This window comes from Pithys albifrons, chromosome 3 (assembly GCF_047495875.1).
Source record: "Pithys albifrons albifrons isolate INPA30051 chromosome 3, PitAlb_v1, whole genome shotgun sequence".
In the NCBI taxonomy this organism is placed as follows: Eukaryota; Metazoa; Chordata; class Aves; order Passeriformes; family Thamnophilidae; genus Pithys; species Pithys albifrons.
The window spans coordinates 18,844,419-18,857,794 of NC_092460.1; the positions used below are offsets into that span (position 1 = coordinate 18,844,419).

General features: G+C 43.0%; 1 protein-coding gene across 28 annotated transcripts in view; it reads left to right on the top strand.

Annotated features, from left to right (window-relative positions):
* The first annotated feature begins 594 nt into the window (after nucleotides 1-594).
* SLMAP (sarcolemma associated protein) overlaps nucleotides 595-13,376 on the top strand; it is a 78,523-nt gene continuing 65,741 nt past the window's right edge. For all 28 annotated transcript variants that reach the window (XM_071550800.1, XM_071550815.1, XM_071550807.1 and 25 more), the window contains exons 1-2: nucleotides 595-685; nucleotides 802-2,132. In XM_071550800.1, the coding sequence (XP_071406901.1) occupies nucleotides 1,935-2,132 (198 nt within the window). In that variant the 5' untranslated portion in view covers nucleotides 595-685; nucleotides 802-1,934. The remainder of the gene's footprint in view (nucleotides 686-801; nucleotides 2,133-13,376) is intronic.

Genomic DNA, 13,376 nt, shown 5'->3' on the forward strand with positions numbered 1-13,376 from the left:
CTGGGAGGCTCCTGCAGTCCCTCAGTGTCACGCCGGGCTCCCCTCAGAGCTCCCACTGCAGTCACAGAACACCCAGATCCGCAGGGCCCCACCCGGGCCATGGAGCCCAACCCTCAGCCCGCATGGAGACCCCAACAACAATCCCATCCCACCGTGTTCCCGGGAGCTCTGCCAGCCCTGGGCCCTGCCCACTCCCCGGCAGCCTGCGCAGTGCCCACCACCCTCTGGGGGAACAGTCTCCTGATGTCCAGCTATACCTCCCTGACACAACTCCAGGCCATTCCCTCTCCCTTTTAAATAAGATCTGACGGGCCCCGCTCTCTCCCTCCCTCCCTCCCCGCCATGGCACAGCGGAGGAGAACGGCGAGGGGAAGGCGGCGGCACGGGCCCGGGGGCTCACTCACCTCAGCTCCTGCCCCGTACCAACGCGTCCCCGCCGTGCCCCTCCAGGAACGCCCCTCTCCCCTTTTCCCGCTCCCATTCCCAACTCTCCCTCCGTGCCCCCCCTCGGCCCTGCTGCCCGGAGTGGGGCGGGGCCCGCCCGTGCCGCAGCCTCAGCGCGCACAGTGCGCATGCGCGATCCGCCGGTGCGCACGCCGCGCGGCCCGGCCCCGCCCCGCCCGGCCCCGCCGCCGCGGCCACACCGGGAAGGGCTCCAGGCGCTATGGCGGCGGCTGCGCGCAAGGTAAGGGGGGCGGCGGGCGCGCCCGAGCGGCTCGCGGGGCCGCCCCGGGCCGGGCTGGGCTGAGGGGGCCGCGCCGAGGGGGCCGCGCCTGACCCGGCTTGTTTTCGTCCCCGCAGGTCGGAGGAAAGTTCCCGCGGTCGGCGGCCGCCTGAGCGGCAGGAGCGACCGAGCGGGAGCGCCGGGCCCGGCCGCCAGGCCTCTCCCGCCGGCGGGGCAGCGGAGCGGCGCGGGGCGGGCGGAGGGCGCGGGGTGCGCGGCGGGCCCGCCTCATGCGCAGCCACCTGCGGAGGGGCTGAGCGGAGCCGCCGCCGCGCCCGGGGCTCCCGGACGGCACTTCCCGGGCCAGCCCCGGCTCCGCCGCCGGACCGACGGACGGACGGACGGACGCCGGCCCTGCCGCCAGCCAGAGCCACCGCCGCGGAGCGACCTGTCAGCGCACCTCGCAGGCCGGCCCGAGGAGCCTCCCACGCGCTGTTTGTCCCCGGGAGCAGCGGAGTTGGGAGTCCTCTCTATGCCTTATCAAGTTCCTTATCTCAGACGCTGTAGACCCGCTCAGCTCTATCTGGTGTAGGGCAGGAACACGGCGTAGCTCTCGCACCCCATCCTAAATCGAGGACCACCTATTCTGCTGTGGTTTAAGTCACAAAGATGGTGAAATGCGGATTGCTGTGCGAAGCAGCTAGATCCCTGTTGCGGACTGAGGGCTTCGTATTCACCTGCCAGCTCCTGGTCTGTGCCCTGTGAGGGAGGACGCTGATCTATCTCCTTCATCCCCCTTCCCTCAACCTTTCCTTGCTTCCATGTTGCATTGGTCAGACTTTTGGTCAGTGTTGTTTACGGAAGGGGAGGAGAAAGAAGGCAGTTGAGGTTACAAACAAAAGTACTTGTATGACTCATCTACTTGGATTTAAGACATTATATCCTTTCAAGGGGCCTTTGCTTCTCTCTGAAGGAATCAGATGCTTGTTCCTGTTCTTCCAGAGGAGGATGGATTGAAAGTTGTACGTTGTAGACTTTTTTTGGGCCACTGCTGATATTATTAAAGACATAATGGGGCTTTTTCACTGGATTATTGCCAGGATTAGTTTACACACTGAAACAATAAGTTGTTAGGCCTCTCATATGATAATATTTGTCCTGCTTTAATATAAAGTTGCTGCGGAGGTGTGTTAAAAATTGTGGAGGACAGCCTGCATCAGAAGAGGCTCTCTTCATCTCTGGTTGGTGTGGCAGCCACAATCTGTCCTCGATGCCTTCAGCCTTGGCCATCTTCACTTGCCGCCCGAACTCTCACCCGTTTCAGGAGCGTCATGTCTACCTGGACGAGCCCGTCAAGATCGGCCGCTCCGTGGCTCGCTGCCGGCCAGCTCAGAACAACGCCACGTTTGACTGCAAGGTGCTGTCCAGGAACCATGCTCTTGTCTGGTTTGATCACAAGACAGGCAAGGTAAGATGTTTGCGTTTAAAAATATACGGATCTGCACGTTTACTTTAGCCAGTCCCTCTGGACTGCAGAGCACTCTGGTTTTGCTGTGGTAAATATGGCCGCACGTGGAAGGGGTAAGGTTTGTGTTAAAATGGTTACTTTTCACGTAAGTTGGTAATTTCTTACTGAGCAGAAACTTTAAATACTATTAAAAGTACATGAAGCTGATGGTTGAAAATGGTGATAATTACTGTAAAGTTTGCATGTGTATTGTTAATTTCTGGAAGTGAGTGATTTTCAGGTGGGTCCTGGAACTGTGAAAGCACAGGCTTGTATCAATATAATGTTGTAATAGCATTTGTTTGAGTGCTGAGAAATTACTGTTTTATCTGAGCCTCTAAATAAATCTCATTGTGTGGAGAGCAAAAAGTGGATCTAAAACCCCACTGTGTTTGGTGCTCTCACCCTTCTTCCTTGTCCTATTGCAATTTATTTGGGTCTGATAGAAGTTTTATTACTGGCAGCAGGAGTATAAAAAATAGCATACAAGATAAATTCTCACTGATAGTGAAAATGTCTTTAAAATATATCCTGTGTTGTCTAAACTGTTCTCACAAGGCTGGTGATCTTGTTATGTGGAATTGAGGGGTTCTGTAGTGCATGTTTTGTCCACTAGGGATTGAACTGGGACAAGTAAAGTTGTTTTACTTAATGACTGTCAACTTAATTTTAAATATCCAGCAAGAAATGAACGAAGTGCAGACCTCAGTTCCTCAGCACTGTAATTTTTTTTTCTAAATATATTGATGTTACACTCTGTAACTTTGTGCTCTCAGTCAGCTGGCTTTCAGCCTCACACCATGCCCTCCTGTGAAATGCAGTCAGTGTAGCTCTGGATTTTAAGAATAATATAGTCTGTAATTAGTGCAGGTTTTTCGGTAGTATGACACAGCATGAGGAGCAGTATAACGCAGTCAAAGTTCTTAAACCTTCCATTGTTAGCTCTCCTGTGTTATGCAACACTTGGGCATGATGGGACAAGACAAGCATTTAATTTCTTAGGGCTGGGTTGTGGTGTGGCTTTCAAGTTACCTGCAGGTAATTGTGCAAACTGCTATCTGTATGAAGTGTTTCATTAGGCATATTGCTTTGGCTCTGCTGTGCATGTGATCTTCTTGGACTCCAGAGCTTGGGTGCTTGAAATACTTTCAGTTTAAGCTTAGTTTTTAACGTTTCCTGTTTGAGTCAACAAAGTAAAATATTCCAGTTTATTGTGCTGTCTTTAAATGAGAAACTGTTATGCATATAGCTTTTTACCAACATTTCTCATGACTTACAAAGATTTTAAGACTCCCCTCTGTGCTTTATTATCGTTACAAATAGTCCAGCCATATTTGAGATGGTTAATTTGACAAAGCCCTGAGTGTTGTCTGCCACCTAATAGACGTGGGTCAAAGACTGTCAGCTGTGGGGGGTTTTTTGGTGGTTTTTACATTTCAGTGAGCTTTGGCTTTTCTGATATAGGTCAAAGATTTATTGGCTTATTCATTTTAACTATCTGTTTTAAAATTGCAGCTTGGCAGTAGTAAGAGGGTGATATGTGATAGTTTTTGAGATTCCATGTGAAAATTTGATGGGGGTCTGATGCAAACTGCATAGGTGGGGATCTGTGGCCATGGTGGCCAACTGAAGAGCATGTTGGGGACATGCAGAGGAAGCCATTCCTGTAAATGCTGCATATTAAATGTGTTGGTGCTGTAAAAGGTTTAAAGGATTGGTACAGTACTGGAGATTTTCAGATTCTATTTATATTTCTTGACAATACGGTCTGGTTTTTCATCTGGTAAAGTATCTGAATGATGAATTGTGAGATAGTTGGAGTGGAAAGGGAAAATGCATTGTTAGAGATAATAGATACCAAATGCTGTTCTGAAAAGGCAGGTAGCAGATACTGATAGATACAGACTTGATCTTCAGCTGCAGGAACCACTTTAAAGAATTCTGTGGTGTTTTCAAAACACAAACAGAAACATAAAACTGTGCCAGAACATTTGCGTGCAGAGCATATATTATCATTGTTTACAGAACTGCTAATAAGCACATCTCATTTAGGAAACTGTCATTATCCTGTCAATGACCTAAATTTAAACCTGCACAAATTGTTTTTGTCATGGTATTTGTAAACAGTTTTTTAGAATCATATGTAAGACGTTTATCAATTCTGTGGTTTTTTTTAAGATAAAAGACCTTGAAATGTCAATTTAGAAACAGAAACCTTCAAATAGTTCCAAGTGGTTTATGAATGATCTGGGCCTGCAATTTCATAAGTTGTGGACTTTGGCAGTACCAGTTTCTGCATTCCCAGTCATGTGGTCCAGTCTCTGTGTGGCCTCTTGAGCTGCCTTTCAGTCATACTCTGTTTTGTTTTTTTTTCCTGAGGGCTTGGAGTTTTGTTTTGTTTTAGTAAATCATGTGAGTGATACTGTTTACTACATAGTCTGTAAACAATTTTATCAGCATAATCTCTGAAGAGAGGTAGACTCCAAAGAGAGGGAGCATCAGCAAGCAGTGGTGAGGGAACTCGTCTGCAGTGCTTTTTCTGAGGCAGAGGTGGCATAAATTCAAGTATGTCACATAAGGAGACCAGGTTGAAGATGACATGTTACTTACAGCTGAAAGATGTGAATGTTTACTTTGTATAAAGGCACTTGAATTATGCATGGAAAAAGCCATGTGCCCAAGGAGATAATGTCTGTGTAACACCAGCATTATTAAGGATGAAAGTTTTCAAGATCACCAGTAAATAGCAATTAAAAGCAGGTACTTAAAGCTGTATTTGCTTTTTAAAATATTTCTAACGTAACATCTAAGCTTCAGTGTGCATGAGATGCAGGTGGGAGGAGATGGTGGTGGGATTATCTGTACTTGGACTTTTTCTGTGCTTAGTAATACTTTTGTAGACAACCAGAGCAGTTCCTCCTTTTCTGTATGTAGGTAGAGTGCAATAAACTCTTGTGGATTTTTCATACACTGATAATATTGGAAGATTATGCTTATAATGATTTTTTTTCAGTAATTACAAGTTAATGAATCTGGGTGTTTTTAAGAGATGCCTGAAAAAGTGAGTCACTAGATATGTAGGAAGGAGATGTTGTGCTGAGCATGGAGTGTTCCCAAAAGTGTGAATCAAAGCAAAAGAAAAAGTGGGCTATAGTTCAGAAAATGTAAATGTGTTTATTCAGCTTACATCACTGCATATGGGAGAAACTCTTCCAAATTGCTAAACTGAAATAGTCTTAAAGTTTGGGGTTTTTTTCAGTTTTGTTATCATTTTTAAAAATAAACAAGTGGAAAGCCCTTGAGAATTTGTGTGTGACTTCTCCCAGGCTAAAATGCTTCTGACAGATGTGGTAGAAGCTTTCAGCAGAAACCTGAGGCTTCCAACAGATATCCAGGCTTTCAAAAACAAGAATTATTCAATGCCTTGGATTGTTGTGAGTTGCTATTATAAGTACCTTTTATAGGGAATTCATTGCCACGGTTTACCAAAGGCTCTGGGAAACTGTGTGGAAAAGAAAGTATTTTTTTAGATCAAAAGGGCTTCAAATAATGGGTCACTTTTAATAACTGAAAAAAATGTGTAGGCACAAGTTTCTGTGTTAATGGCAGCCAGTGCTACTGTTTTTGTTTAATTCAAACTGGGTATGAGTTGAATTGAGCACATTCATAGTATCTTGGTGACAGAAATGCTAACCAGTATTTTGAAAGCCATAGTCCACATAACAGTAAATGGAATTTATTAAGGTTGTGCTTTATAACTTCTAGACTTAAGATGTGTGACATAAAAATGTCACAGAATTTCTCCAGCATGTAGCACCTTCTTTAAAACAACCAACCAACCCCCCCCTCCCCCCCCCCCCCCCCGCCCCAGAAAACACAACAAACCAAAAAAAACCCACACCAAAACAACCAACCAAAAAATCCAAAACCCCAAGAAACCAATCCCAAGCAACCAAACCAAAACCCAACACCTCAAAACAATGACCCCAAAGGTACAGCCAAGGAATCACAGCCTGGCTAACTTGCTGTGAGTCCCTGGGAAAATCACAGAACAAGTTGTGGAACACTTTTCTGGGCACATGCACAAGATGATTTGGAAGTGGTCAGTGTGTCTTTGCCAGAGGTAAATGCTGCCTGAGGAGTCCAATCACACTGTTTGATAAAATGACTTGTTTTGTGGGCAGGGGAGGGCAATGCTCTTCATCCTGCCTTTAGCAGGGCTGTTGGCTGCTCCCACAGTGGCCTGTCTGCATTTGGCACTGTGGTCTGGATGTGGGAATGACTCCAGGAGTACAACAAAACTGGTTTGGGGATGGGGCTCAGTGGTGGTGCAGGGATGGGGTGCTGGTGACAAGCAGAACTCTCTGGGGTCAGTGCCACGAGCTGTCCTGTTCAACGTTATTATCAGTGACCTGAAGGACACAGGGAAGTTGACTCACGTTTGAAGGTGGCACCAAATCTGAGTGTTGGTGTGGTGGGGAGTGAGTTGATATGCTCAAGGACACAGCTGCCATCCGAGGGACCTGACCTGCAGGAATGGGCAGACAGGAACCTCAAGAGTCTGAACAAGGACAAATGTGAAGTCTGCACTTGGAAAGAAGAATCCCTCACAGCTTATTAGACCCTGTCTGGGATACTGCATCTTATTTTGGATCACCAGTGCAAGAAATACATTGATAAACAAGAGCTGAAATGTTACATGGTATCTCTGTGGTGTGTTGTACTAAGGATAAAAGTATATTGATCATGAAACAATTTGTAAAAAGGAAATATATTTTTCACTTAATGTTGCATAGAATGTTTTGTGGTTATCAAGAATTTGGCAGAATCCAGGAAGTGTAGAACATCTCTGCATGTCCTGTTTGTTCAGAACTATTTTAATAAATCCATCTTGAAAAATTAAGTGAGATATGAAAAATGGTATTTGGAGCTGCAGGATTTTGGTGGGAGATTTTTTTCCTGCTGCTTCCAGTGAAGATTTCTGTATGATACTCTGGCCTATTTAGTGCTGATCTATGTAGGGGATGTTTAATTTCTCATATATCAGTAGCATTTATTTTGGTAGAGACCATATGTGTTATTTTTTTTATTCTCTGTTGCATCTTTTCAGCTTTCTGTTAGGATTGTTGTCTTTGAGAGATGAACAGATGTTTTATTTTTCACTACTCTTGCTGTAGCTGTGTCCTTACAGTCTGCAGTGGAGACACTTATCTTCCAGACATGGAATGTTTGTTCCAAGCGCCCCGAGGACTGAGCTGGGATCTGCTTTACTGGGGTGAAACTCCAGTGCTTGGTGCTCTTGGTCAGAGGGTGATGTCGGGCAGCCCTTACGTACACCTGTTAATATTTTTATGTAAGTGCCTTTCACCCTGAATGAACCATCCAGGTTTATGCTGATAGGATCATAGGAATATTATGGGGTAGAGAGTTCTCAGTTTCAACAAACTTGAGCACCATCCTGTTAGAACCAGTGTAGGAGTTCGGGCGGCCATTTATAGCAGAGGTAAGTCAGTGCTGAGAAGGATTTCCCTGCAGATACACCATCCAGAGCCTCTGCTGCAGAGCTAATACTGTAATTCTTGGAGCTGATCCATTGCAGTCATGATGCATCTCTCCTGAGCCAGGAACACCAACACATCGATCAGGTTTTAAAAACAAGCAAAAATCCCTTTAGTATTTGCAATGAATTTCTACAAACCTCAAATGAATCAGATTACTTTGTAGGAATGAAGGCCAGTAAATGTGTTTTCCTTAACTCTCTAATAGGATGCCTTGGGTTTGCTCCTGATCCCAGGCTTATAAATGTAAAACCTTGCTTCTCTGTTTTATGTAATCAAAGTTGTTCCTGACATTTACTTTCTCCTGTGGTAGTTGCAGCAATCCATTGATCATTTGCAGGTGGATTTGCATTGCCTTGGAGAAATACTTTGATTTGGCTTGGCCATCTCATTTTTGTTACTGGTTTTGAGCAGTTTCTGTTACTTATTTATCTAATTAAAGTAACTGAATTAATATGTGCTATAAGGGCTGTGTGGGAGAGGAGTGGCTGTGTCAGTGTGCTGCTTTGGCTGGGTTGGTTTGAATCTGATCTAGCTGGCATTCTGAAAATGTCTTGATAAATACTCAGCTGTTTTGTTGCATTTTGGGGTTTGTAATATCTTTTAATAGATAATTTAAAGTGAAAATTGTTTGTGGAACCTGGACACAAATGTTGTCACTCCGTCCCTATAGCCACCAATTTTACAGTCTATTGCTGCTAATTTACACTATTGTTTGTTGTCTCTGGATTTTCTTTTGTATCCCATCAATACTTGCTTCCTGTTAGTGCTGCTTGCATGCTGAGAGTTTGGATTATCCAAGAGCTCTGAATTTCGTTAGATCTTGCTGTGACAGTGCATTAAGGTTCCCAACTTGTTGCTTTCCAGAAATGTTTCTGTTTGTGGCAGAGTTGTTGGGAGAAAGCTTTTACAGCATTGTCGCATTTTGGTTGAATACAGACCAGTATTTTTTTCAGTCTGCTTTAGGAGAGAGGACATCAGCCAGAGAGATGAGTTGGACTGGACCATCTTAAGCCCCTGCAAGACTCATGTGTCTGTCAGAGGCCCAGAACAGTTTCCATTTTGAAAAGGAAAATCACTGTGGTGAAGCCAGACAATTAATTGGGTCCAATTTCTATGTTGCATTGTACTAGACATGTGTGATTGAGCAATGTCTTAGTTTATTTCAGTCTTGAGAAAGTATAAATAAATTATGAACTTCCAGCAGGCTTTTAATAGAAAGTCCAAAATCCTGTAGTAACACTGTAGTTGAGTGGAAAAACACAGAAAATGCTGGCAGTAGTTTGACCTTTTTTACTTTTGTAAAAAGTAAACATAAGAGATAAACATAAAAAGTACTGGGGTTGTTTAGGGCATGAGGAATTTGTGGTGTCTTTGCAGAACTAAGGAACGTTTCAGCATTGATAGCTGAACCATGGAAAGAAATACTTGCGATTTGTAGACCTTTTGGGTTACAAAATAACATTAACCAGCCATGGGAGAGACTGAAGAATTGGCAAAGTGAACTCACTTGCAAATGTCCTAATAGTGTAAAATAGTGAGAACTTGTAACTAAATACAAAAATATTGGTAGTATTGTGCTACTATTAAAGTAAGTTTGCCCCCAGAAGGAACCAATCTCGTTTGGTTTTCATTTTGACATAAGTCAAATGTGTTGGAAATATTTATTGACAGAAAGTTCAATATAGGAGCCATACAAGGTCTCAAATAATATATAAGAGCAGACAAGGGACCTTCTGTTCCTACATTGAGGCTGTTGAATAGAAAACTAAGTTATTAGTGCTGCATATTTTCATAATTGCAGTTGTAATATTTCTTCCACAAAAATAAAATGAATGCAGGACTTAAGATACAAAAGTTGTGGGTGCTTGTTAACTGCATTGAGTAATAACCTTTTCAAAGGAAGGAATAGAAATGCTTATGTTTCAAATCCAGGATGAAAAGCTCTGTCATGGGCCAGAGAGATACTTGTACAGCAAGTTCTTCTGAAGACATTTGGTCCTGGCTGCTGCTGTTTGTATGTGCCATTAGTCTTATCTGATACAGCAGTTTTTGCTTTTACCTGGCACTTCTCCAGAGTTGTTCCTTTTCTGGAAGTTGAGCAAGATTCAGTTTAAACATAAGTTTTTGTAAAACTTAGTCTTTGATGCAATATTATTAATGCTCAGTAAGAGGTTTAACTCCACCTCAGCAGAGTTTGATCATTATGCCTTGTTTTCTGGTTTTTTTAATTGCTTTTCTTGAAGTATAATACTCTAATTGTGTAGGTTAGAAGCCAGAAGTCACATCTCTTAGTTTTGCAAGGCTGGCTTTTAGCTGCCCACCTTTTTGTCTTTTGAATTTCTGGTGACCTTTCCCAGTAACTAACTCCTGGCACAATTAACTGTCATGCTCTCTTTTTTTAATTTTTTTATTGTTATTGTTGTTTATAGCTGTAATAGTTGCCTGACCTTATGGGCAATACAATTGCAAATCAGTTTATGTGGTATTACTTGTGATTTTATGCTGGTATTGCTGGTTTTTACACCTCCACCTGCTGTTTGCAGGTGCTTGAAGGATATGTAAACCATCAGGAGGTATAATGAATTGTTTGTAATTCTTCATGTTTTTAACTTTCTTACTAAAGAAAAAGCTGATTGTGAAAGAATCTGTTCTGCAGCCAAATTACTTTTGCAGGTCTTTGATCCCTGTAGGTAATTGCAACTCGTTGTTTTCTTGCCATCATTGCAGGCGTTCCTCCTGCTGTGTGCCAGGGGATTTTTAAGGTTACATCAACATTAGCATATATTTTTAAGGGATAAGGAATAAATTTAATGAAGTTTCTTTTGTTTCTATGGATTCCAGAACTTCTAAGTCATTAAGTAGTCAGGGTGGTGTCTGCTTTGAGGGAAGTTAAATATTGTGAACAGCGACAGCAAATTCTGTGATGAACTGTCCGAGGGGAACCAAGGCTGGTGTGAACCTCAGAGTATCATCCAGTCCAGTCTGTTGTTCCACAGCAGGTCTAATCAGTTAAGGTTACTTTTGGTCCTGGGATAGGATTTGGGATGCAAATTAACCCCTACCAGAAAAAACTTCCCAGGTCAGTGTCAGACATTTCTGAGGTGGGCTGGCCTTTGTTACTCTTGTCTTAAATTATGTTCTAACTTTCAGGGTGGGTATGTAGAGATAGAAGTGAGTGTTATGAAATACCTGGAGTACTTCTTTTATAGTGTAACTTAGAGCTGCATCCAAATGTGTGAGCTAAATGCTAAAAGAATTTCTGGAGGAAAAGAAGCACTAATGAAAGACATAATGTTCCTGGTTCCACCCCTAATTCCATAAGGGTGGAAATAATACAACACTTTCACTTGTAGTTGTCAACCACGACTTCCTTTTTAAGAACTCAAAGGGGAAATAATTTTTTTTCAGTCTTCCTCTTTGAGGACTTTTCCTAGACTGCATGTTCCAGACTTGTAAGAGAAAGCTAGGAAAACAAACTGTCATGGAAAGGGCATATTTGCCTTTGCAGTCTCTGTAGCCAGGTGACACTGGGTAAAGCTCCTGACTGTGCTGTTGAAGCAGGGCTTTGGTAGGCATGTAAATACTGTCTGTGACAGTGAAGGGCAGTGATTTGGTCTGTGAGCAGAGGATGCCTGTGTAGTTAAGGGAAGAACTGATGGGCTGCTATTTATATTAATAGTATGTTACCCATAACGTAGAAAAGCATTGAGATCTTCTGAGTCTCTTTGAATGCTCTTTACTTGTGGCATCATCCTGATTCTTAGTTATGTTTATGAATTTGCCTGTTAATTAGAAAGTGAGAAGTATGTATGTTTTGTTTGGCTTTTAACTTCCATATAAACAGAAGGGAAAATGTTTTTGTACTTGAACAATTGCATTGCATCGGCACACAAGGAGAGCCTTTCTTTGGAAACTCCTGGTTTGTGTTGGAGGCTGAGTGCAGGTGCTGCCTCACCCCTGAGCTCAGCACAGACTGCACAGCCATCCCATGGCAGGTGTTCCCTCCTGGTGAAGCCAGTGCAGATCTGCATTTTAGCTGCAGATTGACTGACTTGTGTTCCAGCAGTGGCTTGGGAAGGGTTAGGTTGGCAAAACACTGCACGAACACAGCTGACCTGCTTTCTCTGAGCCACTCTGGGACATCCAGATTGCATTCCTGAGGGCTCTTTAGGTCACCCTCTTCTGGGATTGTGCCTCCTTCACAGGTCAGTGTAAATGTGCCTGCAGTTGAACAATTCTGTTTGCACATGTGCAAGTAAGAGGGTTTTTTTTTTTCTCTGATTATCAAATGAAAGTGTCCTCATTTTCCTTCCTCCCTTTCCCACACAGCTTTATGTTGAGCTTTTCCAGGATAAGTGGATTGTTGGATAAATTTTAGAGGATGATCTAAGTTTTACAAACTAACATTAAAAGATCTTGATGACTACTGCTTATTTTGAGATCTGTAACTTGGACTGTCTTTGATGTGTTTTATGGTTTAAACTTGCTGTACACATCTTCTTTTATAATTGCTGTTTTGTGTTTCCAAAAGATTTACAAAAATAATTGCTTTGTAATATCCTATGAAACCTTTCATGTAGATGTAGTTTGAGTCTAATGTTAGGGCACCTGTAATCTTGCAACATTATTTCAGTGCCTGGATCTGCTTGCTGGTGTTGTGCCCCAAATTAAGTTTAGAAAGTATGTTACACAGCTCTGCTTCAGGTATTGCTTTAGACAGGTGTTATATACGTGAGCAAAGTTGAGTGGAGACTTTTCTTTCTTATCCAGAACAAAACTTTTCACACAACAGAAGGATTTAAGAAATATTAAGTGTTTGCTTATAGTTGTGGACATTTGAAAAAGGTGGCAATTTTATTCAACTGTGGCACCCATGCCGGGGTGTTCCAACTGTTCTTTTTCATGGGGCAGTTGTAGTGGCAGGATCTGTTTTAGAATGAAAATATGTGATTATATGTGGATAGAAAATGGTATTTTCTCTTAAAACTTTATTAATGCATTTACAGACACAGTCAACATACACTTTTATTTCAAAACTAGTCATATTTAACATTTATTTTTAATGGGTGAGAGAGTGGAGGCATGAGAAAGGAGAGAGGCAAATCAGCTTTATAGGTGTAGTCTCTTCAGTCTGAAAAGAGGTTGCAACTTTCAGAAAATTCTGCTTGAAGTCAGAACTAACAAGTAATGTGGTGAAAAGACAAGCAAAACAAATATTTTGGAACGGGCCAACTTTCTTTCAATTTCAGTATTACTGGTGACTGTGTAATTGATAGCACATGAGAATGGATTTTAGTGAGTGTACTGAGTCAAATATGAAAAATGGGCCAGTTCAGTCTTTGCTGTTACAATTTTTGACCCATATAATTCTTGCTCTGGGCTTTCCTTTCTGTAAAGGTGGAGATGATACAGTGAAGGGATGGGACCAACCTGCTACTGATCATACAATTGTAGAATGGCCTGAGTTGGAAGGGACCTTAAAGATTATCTCGTTCCAACCCCCTGCCATGGGCAGGGGCACCTTCCACTGGGCCAGATTGCCCAGAGCCCCATCCAGCCTGGCCTCCCAGTTGTTGTTCTTTTGGGGGTTTTCCTCCCATCACTGTTCCTTTCATGTTCTTTAACTTCATTGCTCTCATTAAGT